The 21,340-nt window shown below is 34.1% G+C and overlaps 1 protein-coding gene across 2 annotated transcripts in view; it reads left to right on the forward strand.

The window, feature by feature from the left end:
• CUNH15orf41 (chromosome unknown C15orf41 homolog) overlaps nt 1-21,340 on the forward strand; it is a 103,621-nt gene that overhangs the window by 25,099 nt on the left and 57,182 nt on the right. The window contains exons 4-9 of one of the 2 annotated variants that reach the window (XM_026066024.1): nt 1,030-1,109; nt 1,449-1,498; nt 4,410-4,477; nt 9,661-9,726; nt 12,562-12,667; nt 13,452-13,641. In XM_026066024.1, coding sequence (XP_025921809.1) covers nt 1,030-1,109; nt 1,449-1,498; nt 4,410-4,477; nt 9,661-9,726; nt 12,562-12,667; nt 13,452-13,554 — 473 coding nt within the window. In that variant the 3' untranslated portion in view covers nt 13,555-13,641. Of the gene's footprint in view, nt 1-1,029; nt 1,110-1,448; nt 1,499-4,409; nt 4,478-9,660; nt 9,727-12,561; nt 12,668-13,451; nt 13,642-21,340 lie in introns of those variants that run through there. The other variant, XM_026066023.1, reaches the window with a different exon arrangement.

The following is a 21,340-nucleotide window of genomic DNA, read 5'->3' on the forward strand; positions in this document are numbered from 1 at the left end:
TTTTATCTTTGTTTACAGAAGGGCTGAATCATGCACAGGTTAAAAGAATTTGCCTCAAGTCACACAGGAAATCTTTGGCAAAGCTGGGAGTCTTCCTAGTCTCAAGCCTGGTATACATGTAAGGATTTGCTGATATAAATATACCATCAGCTGAACTCTAACAGCAGTTATTCCCAGGAAGCAGACAGCTTGTGCTCGTACAACAGTGTTGCTTTTTCTCTGAGAGACTGTAAAATGGAATGTTTGATGTTTGTAGAAGGCATTTTTCTAGAATAAAGTTTTTCCAATAGTATTACTAATTATTTGGTATATATTCTACATTCACATTTAAAAATGAAGACCTCTCCTGATTTATGCTATTTTTTCATTGCAATACCAATATCAGTCAATAAAAAACTGATGAAAAGTCCTTCTAAACTTACTTATGGCTTCTTTTGTGTCTTAGATTTATATATTTGAAAATAGCACAGGAAGTCACCTACCAATATTTGTCCATCCTTTAAATATAGTCAAATAAATGTGTTGCTGCTAAATAAATAAATAATTTTGAAAACTACTGAACTGGAATTGTCAAATCTGTAATGTGCTTGGTTCAGACCAAAGGCTTCATTGTTTATAAATTTTGTTTGAATTTCTACGTATCTTCTTTAAGGTCTTGTAGTATATGGAGGTTATTTTGAGTTGTTTTCTTTGTACAAAGCAGTTTCCCTAGGAACTATGCATGATGCTTCTGAGGCACAAACTGTCCAATGAAATTGAATAAGTAACCCAAGGGCTGATTTCACCCTGTGCTAATAAAATGCTTCGGTGTTTCAAAACTGTTAGAGTAAATCATATCATAATGGATAAGTAGCTACAAATTCACAGGTTTGTAGTTGCTGTAGTTGCCAGTTGGATAATTTTTAAAAGTATCAATATCATCGGTGTTTTCCTTTATAAAAGTATGTCTCACTTCCTGCCAAGTGGATAGTGATATATTTACACTGAGCTAACAGTTTTTTTGTATGTTTTTGTTCTTTATTTCACTAGCCTCCAAGACTCTTATAAATAGTATGTTACGGGACCCTTCTCAGATTCCAGATGGAGTTCTAGCAAACCAAGTCTATCAGGTATTAATCACAGTTGTCTTTTTTTTCTGTGGCAATGCTGTTATCTGCCTAGCAGAGTAAAAGATTTTTAAACCTCATTTAATTACTGTCATCATAAACTATCACTGAGGTCAGGGTGCACCATAAATGGCAATGCAGTATTTGCGAGGAGAGCATTTCACTTTTTAATAGCTTGCTTTTATAGTGAATAAAAGCATGCAATTTTTGTTTTCTGTGATTAAATCTAAACAGCTTCTGATAGCCTTTTTGAGGAAAAGTAATTACTGTTTTTAAGATACTGTTTAACTATAATAGTTTTGTAGTTGCCCATCACTATACTACTTTCTTATATGTCTGCAGTGTACTGTGAATGACTGTTGTTATGGACCACTGGTGGACTGCATCAAACAGTATCCTTTCCCATAAAATTTTAGGTGCACAATTGACGAGCTTAGACTGTGGAGATGTGTCTAGCTTTAACCTGACATAAAGTTCTGCTTCACAAAACACGTTTCATACTCCTATTTTACATTCAGGCAGCTAGAGGGTCACTGCAGAGCTTTCTCTTATACTGTTTAATAAAAATCAGATGGACAACAGGAAGTTGTCAGTTTGGTGGCTGCACATTTATATGCCTGACTGAACCTCTTTGGTTTTGATTAGTTGAAATGTGTGTCTGGTTTTCTGTTAACAGTAGTTGACCGTGCTTTGAGCAAGGGTTTGGACTAGATAATGTATAGAGGTCCCTTCCAACCTCAACTATTCTGTGATTCTGTGATTAAGTTACTAAGTTCCATAGATAGTGATCAACATTATGGTATTAGCTTCATTATGAAAATGAGTTTTAATTGGAATATTTTCAAATGTAAATTAAGTTGTGTTTGATTGACTGATTAGTATTTTTAAAATTTTATCTGACATTCGAGTGCAGTTCTTTTACTTTCTCGTCGTCTTAAAGGAAATGAGGATATCTGTAGAAAGGACATTATTTTTGAAGTATGTAGCTTGAGTTTTAGGGTATTTTTTTCTTTTCTTTTTTTTTAGCCATGATGAAATGATTAATCAGAGATCCTCAGTATCCAGTGAGGATACTGCAGGAACTCCATACGGTACTGAATATTCCAGAAAATATTATAATTTGTTAGGAATGATACCTGTGACCCAAAATCTGTTTAATAATGTCCTGGAGGAGCTGCTCTTTTATTTCAGCCTGCTATTGAAGGAACAATTTCAAAATCGTGACCTTCTACCACTGAGCAGACTGGCAAGATAATTCCCTCCCAAACTGTAGGGAACCCTGGCATAAATCTCTACATCAAGTTTGGGAAAAGATCTGGATTTCCCTCTATAGCTGCAGGACAGAAAAGCTACAGTGGCATTTAGGTATGCATGAGAAACAAGATACTGACTGTAGAAAGTTATTAGAGAAGATTTTTGTCCTTACTTTCGTAACATTTGTTGAGGTTGTGATACGTGCAGTGGTTACATGAAAATGTGTTCTTTCCATTAGAATTATTTGCCTCATATCTGCTACAGGCTCAGTCCTGTTCCCATTAACTTTAATGGCAGCAAGATAAGAGTTTTAACTGTATTTTCCAAAGTGTTTTTAATCATATTTTTAAGGATTCATTGAGACCATCCTCAACATTAAACATAGCTCTGTGAAAGTGGATTAATCTAGTAAGTTACATTTTTTTAAAGGGTTATTGATCAAAAAGCCTGATAGCCTTGGTGCATAAGATTAAGATTTTTTGATGAACAATCTGGCTATAGTCTTCTAAAAGTGTCATGTTAAAAGATAATACAAATATAGAATTACTGATAGTTTTTAAGAAATAATTTCTCTGCAGTCTAAAAGGTCTTTCCTATTCTCTCCAGATTCTGGTTCAAATCAAGTTATTCAATATATAACAACATCAGTGAGAATAATGAAAAGTTTTTCAGTCCTACTTTGGTGCAGAAAAGTTCGGTAATACTTAGCTGTGCGACTATATTATCTGCAAGTATGTTGCTGAATTAGATGTTAATTTTAAGGCACATAAAATAGTTGAAAATCAATTTAAAGTTAAGGTTTTAAAAGCATAATGTCTTCTGAAGGATTGCATATTGATTTTAAATATAACTATCTGATTATATATGCATGAACTAAAGTATGAAGTCAACCTCTTTGTAAATGCCAAGAGGCTATTTTTCAGTAATAGTTTAGATGCTTACGGGAATCTAGGCTGCTGGATTGCATGAGTAGAAAATGGCTTGTGAGGTTATTTACAAGTTTTGCCCCATGGTCATTGCCATACATCAATAATAGGTATTATTATAGACTAAGTCTAAGTGTTTCTGCTTATGGTGCATTATAAATTCTGTTTGCAGTATTTGTCTTACATTTTTGCCATTATTCATTTGCCCTTTTTTTGTACTGTAAGTGCYAGTAACAGATACAGTTTCATTTGATAAAAAATGTGTATATGTATGAAATGATTACTTGCAGTTATAGTTTCTGCTGTTCAGCATAAAGTGTTGATAGAAATTAAGTAATTTACTGTAATGGTAAGACATTTCATGGTTAAAGTTTGCAGAAGTTATTCTAAACAGAATTAGGAATTTAACTGTGTTTAATACATGACCCTTTATTATGATGATCCATAAGATTCTTCCTGAAAGTTTCCAGAACAGAATTTTGACCTCCAGGCAGATACAATAAAAATGTTTGATGTGATGACTTTCTACATATTACTAAGAATAGCACATTGGATCAACAGGCTGTCAGTGAAGTGAAAAGGACTTCACTGTAAAATATTATTTGATCCTTCCCTGACATTAGTTCATGCTTATGAAAAATCAGTTAAAAGGATGTTTTGTTACAGTAAGATGTTTCAGATGGATTTAGTGCGTATCAGTTTCAGAGTATAAAGAAAAAAAGTTTGTTTCATTCTTTGCTGAATTAGAGAATTGATACATGCATCAGTAGAGAGTAATTTAGTAGCTATTTAAGCACATGTTTTAAACTCATATTTTATTTTCAGTTCTGGAAAAAATAAAAGCAAGATGGAAAATACCTCTCTTATTTGTACTGAACAAATAATGGGTCTCAATTTCGTAAACTTAATGCTGTATACAATAGCCTGATTTTCAGGAAGTGCTAAATGCCTCTGAAAATCCCTTTAATGGATTTCAAAACTTGGTGTTCAAATCATTGATCACTTTTGAAATGAAGATGAGGGCCAATAAATTTTATCATGAATGAATCATTTACCTGAGATGTTGTTCTGAATTTTGTTCTTTTCCAAAATAATCTTCCATTTCTTAACCTAAAACTGTCAGCGCGATTGGGCATGAGCATGAAGTCTTGCTGCGAGAAATGCTTTTGGAAAAAAATCTGTCTTTCATAGGTAAGAATCTGTAGTAAAGACTAGCCAGTGAATCTTTAACTTCAAAGATTTCAGTGACTGTTTACTTTCAAAAAAAAAAAAAAACCCACCTCCAAACACATTGTATTAGGTAGTAAAGGAAGAGTAAAAAATGACTGATGCTGTACATGATATCTTTTATTGATTTAGAACTGAGCAGGAACTCAGTTACCTAATACCCTATATATACAGCACATGCACAGGCTTGCAATTAATATTTTATAGAATAAGTAGCTGAAAAAAATGCTTTAATATCTGCTGCAGTATTACTTTTTGGTGTCATGAGATATTAGCCATAATCTAGGCCTTGTGAGACTTAGGAGGAAGCATAAGAAATATTAGCTGCAAAATGCTTTATGAATTAAAGAACTGCTAGAAGATTCACTCATTCAGCGCTCTGTGCAGTTTTTGCTGAATTTTTTGCTTCCTCCCACCACCAATGCAAGCACTCTTTTCCCAATCCGTATGTATAAAGTTACTTTAAGGATTAATTTCTTAGAAAGTGATTTTAGGTTTTTTCTTTTAGCCCATACTATATTACTTGTATATAAATACCATTAAAACAATGATTAGTATTTAAAGCATCATTTTTCTTACTGTGATAATAAAGTTATGATGACTTCTCAAATCTTGGATTCCTTATGTGGTGAGATAATAACAAAATGAAATACTATCTTTTGTTATGTTTCAGCCTTCTACTAAATTCATATGATTAGGGAATTTTACTGGTTTTGCCAGAGACTACGATCTCTCCTAAAGCTAGATTTGGTTAAGATTTTGGAAACCTTAAACAAATTTTAAAACTTTGAAAGAAGATTTGCAAAGATTTGCCATATGTTTAAGGAACAGAGTTAGTGTGCTCTCTTATTTTAGAGAAAATGAAAAAAGAGAGGAATACCTATTACATACAAACTTGCAAGGGAAACTATGAAAATGTGAGTAGGCTATATTCCTACTTGGCTATAAGAACAGAGGTAGAGGTAATGGCCTTAATCTGCATTTGGAAAGATGATATTGAGTTAAAATACTAAAGCAATTCTAGGAACATTAAGTATGGAACAAGCTGCCAGGGAAGGTTATGGAATCACCTTCAATGAAAAATTTAAGGTTAGACTTGACACTCATCTATCAAAATTGGTAGGGGATTAATGAAATCAATCCTGTCACAATATAAGGGGATGGACTAGATGACTCACTAATGGATCCTCAACCAACAATTGTCTTTTTTTTTTTGGCTTTGTGCAAGTTTATGTTGTACACAGACCAGATTTAAATTTTAATGATTGATGACCTTCATTAAGCTTCAATTTTGTCTTTAAAAATAAGCTTGAAGAAATTTATGCTGTCAAATCAAAATTTCCAGAATGGGTTAACTCATCGGCATATAAAGATATAAATGAGAAAGCTTAATTTATGGTTTACATTTTATGTGTACTGAAGTACTGTTTAGTCATGATTTAAGATATGCTAAGTGGTTATATTTATTATTATTTCTGTGCAATTCATGTGCATCTCTAAGGTTCTGAGTGTGATTAAAAAGAAAAAAGAAAAAGACCTTTTCCTCAATATCTGCAAGATTACTCAACGTCCTTACAATAAAATCTTTTCCTTTCTCAAAAATTAGTTACTAAAACTTGAAGGAAAACTCTGGAAAACAGAAGACCTGACAGCATTTCTTACAGGTCAACAAATTCAGTCTTTGTTAGGCTATGAGTAGGACTGAAATCCAGTGTTGAGGAAGGCTTATGGCCTAGATTGCTGTACTGCCAATTCTATTACCTTAACCCATGTGTTAGAGAAACGGAATCCATGCTGCCAGTTTCCATGTTAGTGTACTACTCCCTAACAAAGGGGATTCTTCAAGAATAATAAGAAGCTTTCTGTACTGCTGCATCTACCTAGACAATACAGAGTATATTGCAGGAGAAGAAAGTATGGTCGGATGTCACAGTGGGTATAAATTGCCCCAGTATAATCTTGGGGGCAGTATGAATCAACTTTTAGGGTCAGGGAGGTAATTCTTCTGTTTCCAGAGCAGTTAGCTTTAGAAGCCTGCAGATCAGAAGTAACACCTTCAGATTCACCCAGAAACTGATTGGAAACCTATGCAAACTAGTAGTTTTTGCATTTTAGTTAGGTATTGCTTTTGAAAGGAAAGTGTATGCCACTTCCTCTCCATCAAAAACACAGTTCTCAAGTCTTCTTTATCATCTTGTCTTAAGATTTAGGTGATCAATAGAAGTCTTGTCTCAAAACAGGCTAACAGCCTTCACTTCATCACTGGTTCGCTTACCTTACCAAAATGCCAGGAATTTCTAGGTTTTATATAAGATCTGACTTCATGTTGTCTTGTCTTTGCCTACTCCAGAGTGTATTAGGAAAGATGTTAACTATCATGGGAAGGTATATAACTGACCTTTGTCTAGAATCTTAACCTTCTTTGGGTCTCGCCATGATGTCCCAGTAGCATGGGTATAAATCAGGAAATGTTTGACATTTTCTGTGGTAATCTTAAATTTGCATTTGCTGCCCATTCATGCAGCAGTGGAAGAATATTTGGTTTCTTTGTTATATCCAGAGACTAGTATAAGAACAATGATGTGTTAAATTGTTATGATTGAATGTCAAGATATGGTTAAATAAGAAGCTCCAGTTTTATTGAAAATCTCAACCAGTGGAGAATCGAGGGACAAACTACTCATTAGAGCTGTTCCAACATGGATTTCAAACCTGAGGATGAATAGATGTACTGTCAAAGCTGCARTGGTCTGGCATTCAGGCAGTCCTATGTCATTCTCTTCATCCATGCAAGAGCTAAAAGGTCTTTTAAGGTGTACAGAATGGTATCTCTGTGGCTTCTGGACCCATCTGAAACATACCTGAGCTGAAAAGCTTGAACCTTTTGGGGTTTTTTTTTGATTTTTTGGGGTTTTTTTTTTGGGGGGGGGGTTTAAAAAACATGTTTATGGTGATTGTGGAGAGTTCTGTATTTTTTTTTTTCGAAAGATATAAAGGTTTGAAATATTTGAAAGAAGAGTAAGATGTAATTATGCACATATGCACATATGTTAATGCTAACACATGTCATTAATAAAGATAGTTTTAAAATGTATTTTCCACAGTTTCTTGTACAAAATACTAGGGGGAGCCAAGAGAAAATATTCAGCAACGGATTCAAAACAAAAAACATTTCTTGGTCAGGGCGTGCTTTAGAGTCAAATCAGTTCAAAAGTAATCAGACAGATTCTTTAAAAAAAGAAGTCTGGTGAAGAGTATTCAAAGTAATAGAGGTGCAAACTTCAGCTCAGAGACCTGCTGAGTCAACATACCAGGAAATGACTGTTCTTACATCTGTCCTTGTTTTTATTGCTTTTTTTAAGGTCATTTCCCTGAATTTGTGATACTAACCTTTGTTAGATGTGATGGAAAAGACTGAGCTTTATATTGCTATCTGTATATTCTTAAATACTGAGAGTTTCAACCAGGACATCTGATCATCTTTTCTAAACTGTTTTAAACAATTAAGAGCTAGTAATAGTTAAATAGAGTTAGATGAAACTGGATTATTTTTTATTCTTATCAAGATTAAGAAATTGCTTAGAACATTAATTCATTTTTATATTATAGCATAAAACTGTCTATTCATAGGTTGTTTTAAACTAGAGCCTTGTTAACCTAAATACCTTTTATCTATATACCTGACAATCTAAGTTTGAAAAAATAACCAACAACCATGTCTGACTCCAAATCCAGAAGAGTTTTAATAGCTGTGTGATATAATTGCCAAGACTTGTATTTACAATATAATGTACTACTGTGAAGAAATATTCTCAAATTTCAGTAAAAATAATACAGCTATCAAAAAGGATAGCAGCTATTGCAGTTTATATTTAAATGGTTGTACGACTTTCCAAAATTACTAATGTCCTGCTTTACATATTAGCTCACTTTTTAAATAAAATAAAAAATTACTTAAGATGTTTATTCTGTGGTGAGAAAGGAGAGGGGAAATTGCTTTAGGCATGTTTAAAATATTTTGATTTCTAAAGGTGAATTTCTTATAAGCTGTGAATGTTTTTCATGTTATTAGAATGTTGCTCAAACTGCTGACCTTTCAGGATATGCACAAAGTATTCCAGAACTGATTTCTGAACATTGGCCATGAAACTACTGTCCTAACCTGATAAATGGATTGGAAATAAGCTACCTAACAGTAAGAATGGGCCATTAATTTTAATCAAAGGTGATGTAGAAAGGCGAATAGGATGCATGACAATGTCAACAGCCCAGTAGGTGTTAAGGAACTACACAGCCTTACTTGTTACTAGGTTGTGCCATTAGTTGAGGTTGGGTGAAGACAGAAAGCCATGTCTGGAATTGAATGACCAGGTCACTCCAAAATCTAATGGAGAAATGGTGTTTCAGAAATACCAGTGTAATAGTATTGGAAATCAAGGACAATACTTTAGAAAACACTGAGCGCTTTGTGCGCTTTCTTTTTCTTTAGAGCAAGCCTCTTACTGTTTGTTTTGTCTTCCTCACTCTGTATTACTGTTTCTTGAAATGTTTCTGAAAGCTTTAATATTCATAAGCAATAGCGTTGTACAGTTAATGTTAAGAAAATTTCTTAATCTTTGTATTTTGCAAAATTGGATAAATTCTACATTATGCAGGATGCAAGAGAAATTAAAATTGTGGCTTCTCTCTCTCTGATAGATGTCCAACTGGAAAAGAAGGATTTGTGTTCTTGTTTTTTAACAACTTTATGCTAACATTAAAATAAAATCAAGAAGGCAGCTATATTTTTGATGTTGGTAGGATTAATCTCAACAAGCTTCTTAATGTGGGGAGACTCTTCTTTCAATCAGCAAATATATTTCTTTATTTTGGTTTTTTTTTGGTTATATAATATTGTATGACAGCTTGAATTAATGATGTTTATAATGAAGACATAAAATGCAGAGATGACAAAGAAGCATTTTTATATCCATGCTTCAGGTTTTCTATGAAGGTTCATTTAATCTGACACAGCATTGCGTGCATAAGAAAGATATGTATGACTGCATTAGTAATTCTTGCACTCTTATTTAAAAGAAAATTAATTATACTGCTTTCTACTTAATAGAATAGTTTTATAAACAATAGTTCTTGTTCTCTGTGTATAGCTGAAGATCAGCTTCGTGCAAAGGGTTATGACAAAACACCAGACTTTATTTTAGAAGTACCAGTAGGTAAGTCTTTTAAAAGATTTTTTATTATTTTGTGTAGAAATGTTTATGCTAAAATATGGTTACTTAAGACATGAGAAGGTAAAGTATATTATAAGATAATACAATATTATTCTGATTTTGCAGTAATTGCCCAGTAGTTGTAAGAAGTTCTAGTTTGTGTCACAGAGGTTTGATCATAAGCAGTATTCCTTGATATTTCCTCATCACTCTTTGCACATCTTTGCATCATCACCACAAAAAAAAAAAAAGGCAACAACAAGAACCCCCAAAACCCCACTCCTCTCTAACCTACACTGTCCACTGTCTTTGTGAACTGAGCGCTGAAATACTTATAATTATTTTAAACTTCTAGACCCAGTCGAATTAAAAGCACTCTTAAAAGTAATACCATTACACCTAAAGGTCATGGAGTAAAAGTTTGTCGGTGTGCAGTTATTCTTTCGTCACCTCTTAGCATCTAAATACAGCCCTGTAGATCTCTCTCTTTTTTTTTTAGTAGCCTACATAACAAAAAGCGAGAAGAGATAAAAGTAGGCATAAAGATCATGTCAGAGTTCATCTACATCTTCTGGTCATGAGGCCATGTAAATTGTTAAGGTAATCAGATGACTTAGTGGCTGTTCCATGGAAGAAAAAACATCCATGTTCTCCAAGTATAAAAGATTCATAATCACCTTTTGTAAACTGACTTTCAGACCAAAAGACTTCTGCCTCTCCTCCTTAGAATGCAGCAGCTGTCTGTGCAAGTGTGGTTGGTTTGGTTATTAGAGAAAATAAAAAGTCATGCGTGACTGATTTTCTGTTCTTGGGATTGACAACAGTTGGGATTCTTATCAAGATCATTCATTCTTACGGTGGTGTAAGAAACTGAATGTATACTTTAAAATATGTCATTACTCAGCAGATCTTGAGATACAATCTCTCTTATCCAGGACATAATCAACTATGAGACCTCCTTCAGCTCCACGATGTTTGTACTCTTAATCAGGTTCCAAAAAAAAAAAAAAGAATTATGGTAGTGACGTTAAGAAGTGGTTATATTCACAAAGTAAATAATACCCTTGTAACTGAACTGTTGCATATTTGAGACTGTGGCATTCTGATGATCTGCAATTCACTTCTGTCAAGACATGCCTAGAGGGTTTTCAATTAATATCTACTCCTTTATTTCCATAGCTCTCATCTTTGGAGATTCACAGAAAGCCATCAAGGGCTTGAGTGGGGGAGAAGGTTATTTTTTTATTCAGTTCTAAAGTTAGCAGAGAAGATTATGAAATAGTTCAGACTTCAATATACAATTTGCATTTTATATTCAGATATCCACTTTTAAATTAGATACAGATAACATTATATCCTGGCTATTCAGGAGGCTGATCAGATGAATACTTAATGGAAAGCAAATAGATGGAGTTAATTCTTGAAATGCTTGAGAAGGTACTGTGGGAAAAACCCAAACTAATTCCCGGGTTTGTAATATTGCCCTATTAGATAGAAGGTTAAAAATAATCCATTAATTTTTTTGCATGGATTTGTCAGTCTCTGAAAATCCTTATAGTAATAGTATGCACTTTCTTCAAATGATTGCAGTCTTTTGAGATTGGCAGGAAATAATTTTCTACCTGTTGTCAGATCTGAACTGAGGTCTGTCCTTACATTCTCTTCTTCGTGACTCAATAAATAGCTAGGAAAGGCAAATGTTTCTTAGAAATTACTTTTCAACTGACTCCACAGTTTGTGCCTGAGATATTATACCCCCTGGGGTCTAAAGGTACTGGGGGGGAGTTATTGTATATGCCCACACAAGTTGGTTACTGATAGCAGAGTAGGTGTGGCATTACAGATCTCAGTGTGCCAACTTCATGAATATTTACCCAAGGTTCCCAAGTAATTTTACAGTCTGTGGTCAACCATGTGCTGCTGCAGCCTCTTCTAATCTTGCTGTATTGTGCTTCTGGGACTGCATGCCCTTAGAGCACCTTATCTGAGGTCAGACTGAGACTAAGATAGACATTATGGCTGTAAATGCTATAGTGAATCCAAAATAAACCAAATGTTTGTAAAGACTTCAGTAATACTTCTCCACATTACCTTTGTGGAGACTAGATGATTTTTCAGAGTGTTTCCCATGATTTCTTCTGCAAAAATAGGTTGTCAGTCTCAGAGGTGACTCTCCTTTTACAAAAAAAGAAAAAAAATATTAATATTGCAGTTTCCTCCTAGAAGAAATGGGGAGGGACATGCACCAAAGAGCATTTAGAGAAGCAGAAATTCAGAATCACTTTTTTGACATAAGCCTTCTTTTTCCTTACTTCTCCCTGATGAAGCATTGCTGATTTTGCAGAAGTAAGAAAGAACATATATATATCTAGGATAACCTTTCTTGCTGTTCTCACACATTCCACTCTACATTGCTGAGAAGTTTCTCTCTTCAGCAGCTTGGCTAACTGGCCTTGTTATTCACCAGAAGTCTTCAACTCTTCTTCTGACAACTAGGAAGCAAAGTAAGGGGAAAAATAGGGCGCAATTGCACTTTAGTCTGGTCTCTTTTTCTTTACATTCTGTTTATGTTAGAATAAATGCATATAGAGGACTTCTAGAATAGGATATAATTAAACTGAAATTAAAATAATTATCTATTAAAATATTTTGTGGTAGTTTATGAAAAAATATCCCATGTGCATATTTGAAAGATATTTTTACAAGTATAGAGCTCTATTGCAAGCATAAGTCGTGTGGTAGTTTTGGGGGTAAACAGGGAAGTCATAAACATAGAACTCTTAAAAGCCATTGAGTTTGATTTTCAGAGCTCACTTTTATTTTCTGCTGTCGCCCTAGCTGTTGAAGGACACATAATTCACTGGATTGAAAGTAAAGCCTCCTTTGGTGATGAAAGTAGCCACCAAGCCTACTTGCAGGACCAGTTTTGGAGCTACTGGAATAGGTACATTTCTATCATTTTTCCTTATAGATAGTACTACATTTTAAAAAGAAGTTACTGATAAAAACACTAGTGGCTTTTGTATTAAACCATGTGAATAAAATGTATGTAACTAGTCTGACATTTTGCATTACATTAATTAGTATGTCAAATTGTAATGCTGAAATATTTGTGAAAAGTTCACATCATGATTATTAAAATGTGACAGATCATATATGGTGATTTTATAGTGACAGTAGATAATATAATAAATTATTTTGGTACAGAAGTTGTATTTCAATTTTTTTAGTACCTGAACTTGGTGGAAGCTTCTGCTGTGATATTTTAGCAATATCTGCAAGGTGCCAAACTTGTCATAAAATCTGTGCAGTCTAACAAGTGGGCTTTGTACATAGAGAACTGTATTGTTCATTGTCATTGTGTCTAAGATGATTCTGTTGCTCTGTTGTTTATAAAAAACTATTTTTCTGCATATCATCTACACTTTACAGTAACACCAAATATTCTCTTCAAGTTAAAAAAAATAAGTAGTTGCAGGAACATTAGAGGAGAAATGATTTATGCTGGACAGAATTTTTGAACATGTTGATTTTGTTAGTATGAAGATCTTTTCCTTTAAAGATTGTTAAAATAATACTGCTTTACTCTTGCARTGGTTCCTATGGTATATATTTGTATATCTTTTCATGGTACTAGAAGCCTCCTCACTGGTTAGACCATTGTTGTGGTAGACATCTTATGAAGACAAAATAAAAACTTGTTTTTTCTAAAAATTTGACCATCCTAGACAAGATACAAAAGATACAAAAGATTGTACAAGATACAAAAATGGAAGATACAAAAATGGAATTGAAGATGAATTATATGGTGGAATACAAAGAAGGAGATAATGTTCACATGCCAGCATGCTAAGCATTATCAGTGAGGTAAAGAAGAGTTTTAATGAAGGATTTTTAAAAGTACAGATCAGGAAGTCTGCCCAGTGTTCACAAGAGAGCTTCAATGAAATTTGAAGGACAGTGTGGAAGATGGCACAAACGTGCTTGAGCATGAAATTAATAGCATATGCTGACATCAATGGCCAGTCTGTGGCCATCAATCAGTGTTTTAGTCAATGTTTTAATCATGTGTGAAAATGACAAAGTGGAATTTGCTAGCCTTAGCTTGGGAAATACCTTAGAAGCGGCTCTGTCTGAGGCAGCAGAGGAAGGGAAACCCGTGGATAGATCTTGAGAATAACACGGTTGGAGTGCGGAATTAGATTTTGCTGCAATGTACCTCATTGATTAGAGAATGGCCGGCTATTTGACAATTCTAGAGAAGAGTGGATTGCAGAACTGGAATCTAGGTTATAGGAACCTCAGCAAGACAGCAAGACTGTCAGTAGTTGGGCAAAGACACTATACTACAGAAAAGCTACAGAAAAGAAGTTGTGACACGAATAACCAGAGTACAAGACTTAAAGAAAAAGTAAGTATATAATGATATCTAGGCAAATGGTACAAAGATGCTGATGGACATGGTGCTGAACTAGCACATAAGTTTAAACAAGAGCAAATGGAGCTGCCCAGGTGGGAGGAGGCCATTTGATATGCTGGCTATAATATTTTCTGAAGAGAAAAGACAATATTTGGGGGACTAAAATGGTATCAGGGAAAACCAGTTCCTAAAAGTGAATTTTAGTGCATAACATGAGCGTGAAGATACTCATAAAGTATGGGATGAGATGGGATGAAAGCTAAGCAGACAAATGAGACTGGGGGACTGATCCATTTCATGGTTGCAGGAAAATTGCCAGTGTAAAGTCTAAGTTGTTGTTTCTGACTATTTTGTACTGAACAAAATGATTCTTCACTTTTGATTTGAGCTCAGAAGTGCAAAACACTTCAGAATAATATGTACCATTTGAACCTGACTTTTCTGAAGGAAACTTCTCTTATGCTTGTATCAGTCAACCAGAATGAAGGCAAACTTCATTTTACTTTGTATTGTGTAGTAACTAATGTTGAAACTTCAAAAATGGATTAACATCTCTCAGTGATCTGTTAGTCAAGTAACTTAAATGTTACTAAAGCTAGACTGAATTGTCAGGTGGATCAATAAAACTGTTTTGGAATTAGTTTTCAGATTTTGCCCAGTCTTTTCTTATAGTATTAAAAACAACTATAAAAAATGTTCTTTGTTACATATCTAATGACTTTAAGTTCATCTAATGAAAACTAGAAATTCCATTAGTGAGATTTTTTACTCCCTAAATCCAGAATTTAATGATAGTTTAACAATGGAAATTAGGCAGACTTCTGTTTTTTGTAAGGATCAAAACCTCTTAGTTTTAACCTTGGTACTCCTGGGCCAAACTAACAGTATCATAACACCTTCTGAAATGAGTTCTTAATCACTGTAGCTTCTTCTAATTTAATGATAGTTGGGTTAATGAACAACTGTTGACAGATTAGGTTGCATGCAGTTTAGATAATCAACTTTGCTCTCTCAAACTGTTTATACAAAAAGACATAGTAGCTGCCCAAAATGTGAATCAGTTTTGAATGATTTAATGAATCAGCCTATGCAAGGATCTTTGAGGTGAGAACCAGTTTCCCAGTTGATTCATCTGTACCTGTGCCATCTCCTTTCCTCTTGAAGAATGCATATAGGTGATAGAGGTGCATCAGTTCATGATAGAGATATCATGACAATCAACCTATAGTTTAGGTTTCTGTAAACCTGAGCTGAAAGCTGAATTGAAATTGGAGAGAGAACCCTAAACATCGCCGGTTAGATGCGGATAGAAATGCATGTCTAGATAATTTGAAAGGAATGAACAGGAGAGGTTTTAGACCTTTTCCATTGAGGTTTTTGTTTGTTTGTTTTCCAGAAAAGTAGCAGTGAGACTGAAAATGTTCCTGTTTTTGTTTTTTTCCTAGATCTATCACAGACGTAAGTTTAATTCTGCACACAATCTGACTGAAAGTTTTGAACATAGCTGTGGTTTCTTTGCTGCAATATTTATGTTTCATTAAATCCTGTACTCTGTGCTAACTAAATCTGTGAGTATCATAAATTGGCCTATAGTGACAGGAAAGAAATGGCACTTTCTCACTTAACAGAACAGCTCCCTAGATGCAGTCAACCATGTCTGTTCACCTCAGTGCAAAAGAACACCTTTTTATTACTCTGAGTTCTGCAGGGACAGCTTAGCAAGGGTTTTTATGGCTCATACATCAATGGTATTGTTAAGCAATTTTCAATTGTAGTGCTACACTGCAACCTCGTCTTCAAATTAAGCTTCCCATTAAAAATGTACAAACCATACCTTGTCAGTGAGTTTGCACAGTTGTAACTCAAGGCACTGTTTAAATACTAAGAACTTTCACTAATAATGAAGAAACAAGAAAAAGCAACTTTTGTTTTGCGTATTCCAAGACTGATCTTGCAGAGTAGTATTTAGAAAAAAAGCTATTTTATAAACTGAAAGAACTTACTCTAAAATAATTCACATACTCACAGGATCCTTTCCCTCAATGTGTTCCTCCAAAGCAGTGGTATCCAGCTGAGCAAGGCTATGTCTGTCTCTGCCACCATATGAACAAGACAACTGCGTGTGCAAAGCATAGCTGATTTGTGGACGTGTAGTAGATCCACACTTCCTTTTCATTGTTCACTGACAAACATTGATATGTTTCATGTAACGATGAAGATAAAAACTGGTAAGTAGTCTGTATGACCAAACCTGCTTGGGAGAGTATGAACAGGAAGTGATACAGATTTGCACTTTAAAACAGGGTCTGATAACAAGTTGTAAATTATTCCGAGGTTTACAGCAATGCTGCTACTTCTTTTTTTTTTTCCCCCTAGTGTATAATTTCATCATTTTTTTCTGACTTAAATTAAAATTGGAGTACCAGCTGTAAAAGTCTGTTAATCAGAGCTGATAGGTGTGGCTGCTGCTTTCTAAGAGGTATATAGAGAACAACAACAGACAGTTTAAATACTAATTAGTGAGTGTACTGTSAATGACTTGATATAGGAAGATATAAACTCAAATACAGCAATTTACTTTTTCTATTCTCTGCTAGCCTGGCTAAGGCATATGTATACTCCGGAATATAATTTCTAGAGAGTCCCAGGAGAAAGCTTGACGCTGTTATTAGGTGGAAAAAATCTTTACTATATATGAGAAAGACCGTAGGAAGATGTCGTATTTGACACTGATATTAGACTAATGGTAATTTCACATAATGAGAGAGAAGCATTTTGTCTTCTCTTTTTGAATAAGGATAGTAAATCATCCCTCTACTAAATTCCTCCCCCCCTTTCTTGTAATCTAAATGTCCTTAGTTGTGTGCTTCTATTTTTTTTGAAAGAAGAATTAAAAGAGCAAGTTTTCCATAAGTAATTTTCAAGTGATACACGTACTTTTTAGAAACCTAAATTCATTATTGAGTTATTAATTAATACATTGTCTGATCTTGAGACTTCCATTTATAACTAACGGTTGTAATAATAAAATTATCAGTGTCCTGTAGAATAAAAAAGGAGTTTCAGATACATGGGAAAGGAAAAAACATGTAGGACTCCATTTCAGTCACAAACATAGCTGATGTGTTTTTAGGTTTTTTGGGAAGTGTTCTGTTCGAATTCGTTTGTAGTTGACTAAAAGGGTGAATCATAGTGCACAAAGACTGAATCAGAACATCAGAAAGATACACATTTTTTCTATTCAGCTGTTTAAAATGGTTTAACATATGTGAAGACTGTTTAAGTATTAATTGTTGTCTAGTTGTAGGTGGTATGGGAAGAGAGGGAGTTATACTGTGGGTTTATAGATGTCTGTTCTGTAACAACATCAATGTTCTCCTATTGCAAATGGTTTAAAAAGTTGTACTGGTAAGTTGAAAGCCAGTAGTTTAACAACTCGACTTAGAGGAAACCTTGGGAGTTGCATTTGTCAAGTAGCTAGGAAAACTGTTCATGCATACCCAGTATCCAAAGCTTCATTGGCGGCCCAAACATAAAGAACTGAAAGGTCGTTCTTCTTCTAGCAGTATGATGGTTTGTTGACGTATTTTGACACACTGGCACAATGCTGAAAGGTTTTGACCTTACTGCAACACTGAGGGACTTAGGATTTGTTTAGCTATCTAATGCTCGTCGAATTTCACACAAGCTGAGTTTTGCTTTGCTTCTTCCTCCCTCCCTCTTTACTCCACTTCAATTAGTAATCTTAAACAAGATCTTTATTCAATAACACTTGAACAGCATCAAAATCAACATGTAGTTGATGCAATTTTTTTTTTTTTTTTACTTTAGCTCAAAGCTAAAGTTTTAATATTTCACCAATGGTTTCATCTTTAACAAAATGATTCAATAATAGACCATGAAGACATTTCTCATGGAAACCACAGCTCATGGTTAGTATTGCTATAATGTTAGTTGTTTTGATGATCATTTTAGTTTGTTTTATTTTGTATCAAATTTCACTTTGTCAAAGCAAAGAACAAACCACAGTGTGTACATATTGGCATTTACATTTGAATGATTTATGTAAATTAAATATACATTTTAATGCTTTATTCTCTTAACTATTGTATTCAATGTGGACATCAAATCAGGATTTTCATTATAAATTACTTCTAGTGCTTAAACTTGTTTTACTGCTAGATTGTTACATTCTCAACTTAAAAAGTAGTAAGTGAAGCACTGTATAGCTTTCTTTAAATTATTTTTTCCTTATATTTTTCTGTACTGTCTCAAATACTGTCATGTCACAGGAGACTCTCACGTAGTGCAGACAGAGCGTTTTCAGCTTCCATCTRCATTACTGCTAGGCTTCAGCTCCAATTTCTCTGGTATTTCTCATTCAGATTAGACAAGCATCTAAGTTTATGTACGATAAGAGCTGACAGCATAGATGCTGCTATGCTTGCCAAGGCCTGGTCGCAGACACTCCACTGTGTCAAAGAATGTCAACCCCCCACAGACCTTACCTTTCAGAATTTCTTGTAATTATCAATTGACATTTACATCTGACATTTTCAATGTATTTCTTATTGTTTAGTCTTTATCTACCTAGTAATAGTTAAAACCAAAGCAAAGCAAAAAAAATCCTTTCCTATAAACTATGATATCATATATTTTTTATTTAACAAGGTCAAGTTGCTGGGCTGAAACTCAAGAATGACCAACTCCCTCTTCCTTCATGTAATTCTATAATTGCTAGTCTAATCCATTTCAAATGACAATTGAGGAGGGAAGTAGGAGTATAAAAGGAAATTTAACTCTTAGTACTAATGAACAAAGCACAGTTGTATTATTATTGCTATACATCATGTGCAGAAAGGATACACTGATTTCCAGGAAAATTTTAAGAATACTAACAGGGATTTTCTTTTGAGTCTGGTATTGAATATTAAAAATGGTGTCTTTGTACCTATGTACATTCTACATATACATGCAAACAACATAACATTCTGAATGAAATGAAGCTGGCAAATAGGTAGTTTAGTTGCATGTTGTAGAGCGCATTGTGCTTTCTAGCATTCAGAAATCACAAGTCTTTCATTTGGTTTAAAATATTAAAAGCCTTATAAATTAATATGAGCATAATTATCCATCTATTAGAAGTTAGAATGAAGGACTACAGTTGATCATAAATGTCACAAAGCAAAGAAATAGAAGAAGCATTTTGTCACAAATAATGCTGCTTTTCTTCTAATTAGTTAATTTACATTTTACAAATTAAGGGCAAGATTCAGGCAGAAGATAATCTAGTAGCATATCATAGCTTTACTGACCTGTATTTGTATCTGCCAAATTTAAGTTAATTAGAAATGTAGATGCTGTTTGTTTTATCTATCAAGAAGCTCATCTTAAAAAAAAAAATCGAGACACACTTTTTCCACCCAACATTTATCATCTAAATAATAGTCTTGCCAAGATGGCAGCCTCATAATAAACTCTTTTCAGTGGAGCGATGGGTAATGAAGCTTGCTTGTGAAGGCAGCGAAAAATGTTGTCTAGCCAAATGTGTGAATATGATGGCTAGAGAATCAGTGGACTTTCTCAGTCATCAATCTTTTTAGTAGCCTCTTATACATCTGAATATTTTGATAGATGAGCTAATAATTGAGTTATCTATCTTTCTAACTATCGGAGTTGCATAAAAATTATTTTCACATGCTATTGAATATTAAATATATTGGGCATCTAGTAAATTTTTCAAAAAAGGGCCAAGAAGTGGAGGAATTTAGTTATGTCATAAGCATCCCTTAATATATTAGATGATAAACTACTAAATCTAGAGTATAAAACTATTTATATTAATATAAGAAAAAAATAAATAATGTCAAAAGCCGATTATAAATAGTATTCACAGTAAATAAGGCATGTAAAAACAAGAGGCTGGCTAGGTTAGTGAACAATCTAGGTGCAATTTGAGGTATAAAATGAGTAGATTTGGTCATCCCTGTCTGGGTAATGGGCAGCAGTCACATTTAATGTTAAACAAATTCCCTGTGTCTAGGAAATCTTGGCTTAGGCGCAGAGAAATACAGTGTCACTGTGGAGTCCCAAATTACCTTCCTGCCTCTGTGAGAGTAATTTCTTTTGATTAAAGATGAAACTGAGAAATATATATTGAAACTGCCTGCATTTTGTTTACTCTGTGAGTTTGTACAGTGTGTATTTGTGTTTCTGGAGCACAAGAATCTGCTTACTCAGGACAGTAATTCTCTATCTTGCATTAAAGAAGGCACTCAGGATATATGGATAAGTTGCATTAAGCACTTCATCAGATCTGGCTAGGGCTTTTGAGTAGTAGAGCAAAATGATTGTTAGTGTTGGTTTACTTTTTAAACACTACAGTTCAAACAGACAATTGTATAATTCTTGTCTTCATGTGCATTTCTGCTGAAAGAGTCAGATAAAAATAATTTTAACAATAATAAAAATGTTTTTGCATTAAGAATATGTTTTATTCAAATATATTTTTCCCCCAGTGTCACCGGTTGCATTTATATTCCATCTCATGCTGTTCTATACTTTATAAAATGGTCCTTCTTTTAAAAAGTCTTGAAAACTGTATGTAGGGGACTCAGATTAAAAAAAAAAAATCAGTTACTCACTTTGGTTTAGCACTTTTTCCTTTTTCAGTACTGTATTTGTAGGTTTCATAACTACAGCAAGATAGAAACAAGTATATTGTATGAATAGTTCTCCAGTTAGCAAGGTGATTTTTCTTTGTTCAGAACGAGTGACGGGGCACTTTTTTGAGGATGTCAAAAGTTGTTCACTCACAGTAGAATTGTATTGAAAAAGTTATCAGAGAGATCTGCTTTATAGTTGCTACCTGCTTAAGGGAGAAAGAAAGAAAGAAGGAAAATCAAGCCCAATTCAGCAAGATTTCAAGGAGCTGGATGTTATCATCATTTGACAAGTACTTTGTGAAAGTATCATTGGGCCCCATTGGGCCTTGCCACTGTATACAGATCTACCATTTGAACAAAGACTTGGCAGGCTCACTGACAGCAGCTGTGACTCTCGTGCTTAGTAAGCAAAGTTCTTGATGCTTGAGAGTTCTTGTGAAATGTGCATAAGTATTTTGATACGTTTTGGGTACATGTAAAGCAAGACACTGAAATAAGATGACTTAGAGTGTCAAAAGTGTAAGAGCTCAAA

This window comes from Apteryx rowi, unplaced genomic scaffold (assembly GCF_003343035.1).
Source record: "Apteryx rowi isolate R43461 unplaced genomic scaffold, aptRow1 scaffold_236, whole genome shotgun sequence".
Taxonomy (NCBI): Eukaryota; Metazoa; Chordata; class Aves; order Apterygiformes; family Apterygidae; genus Apteryx; species Apteryx rowi.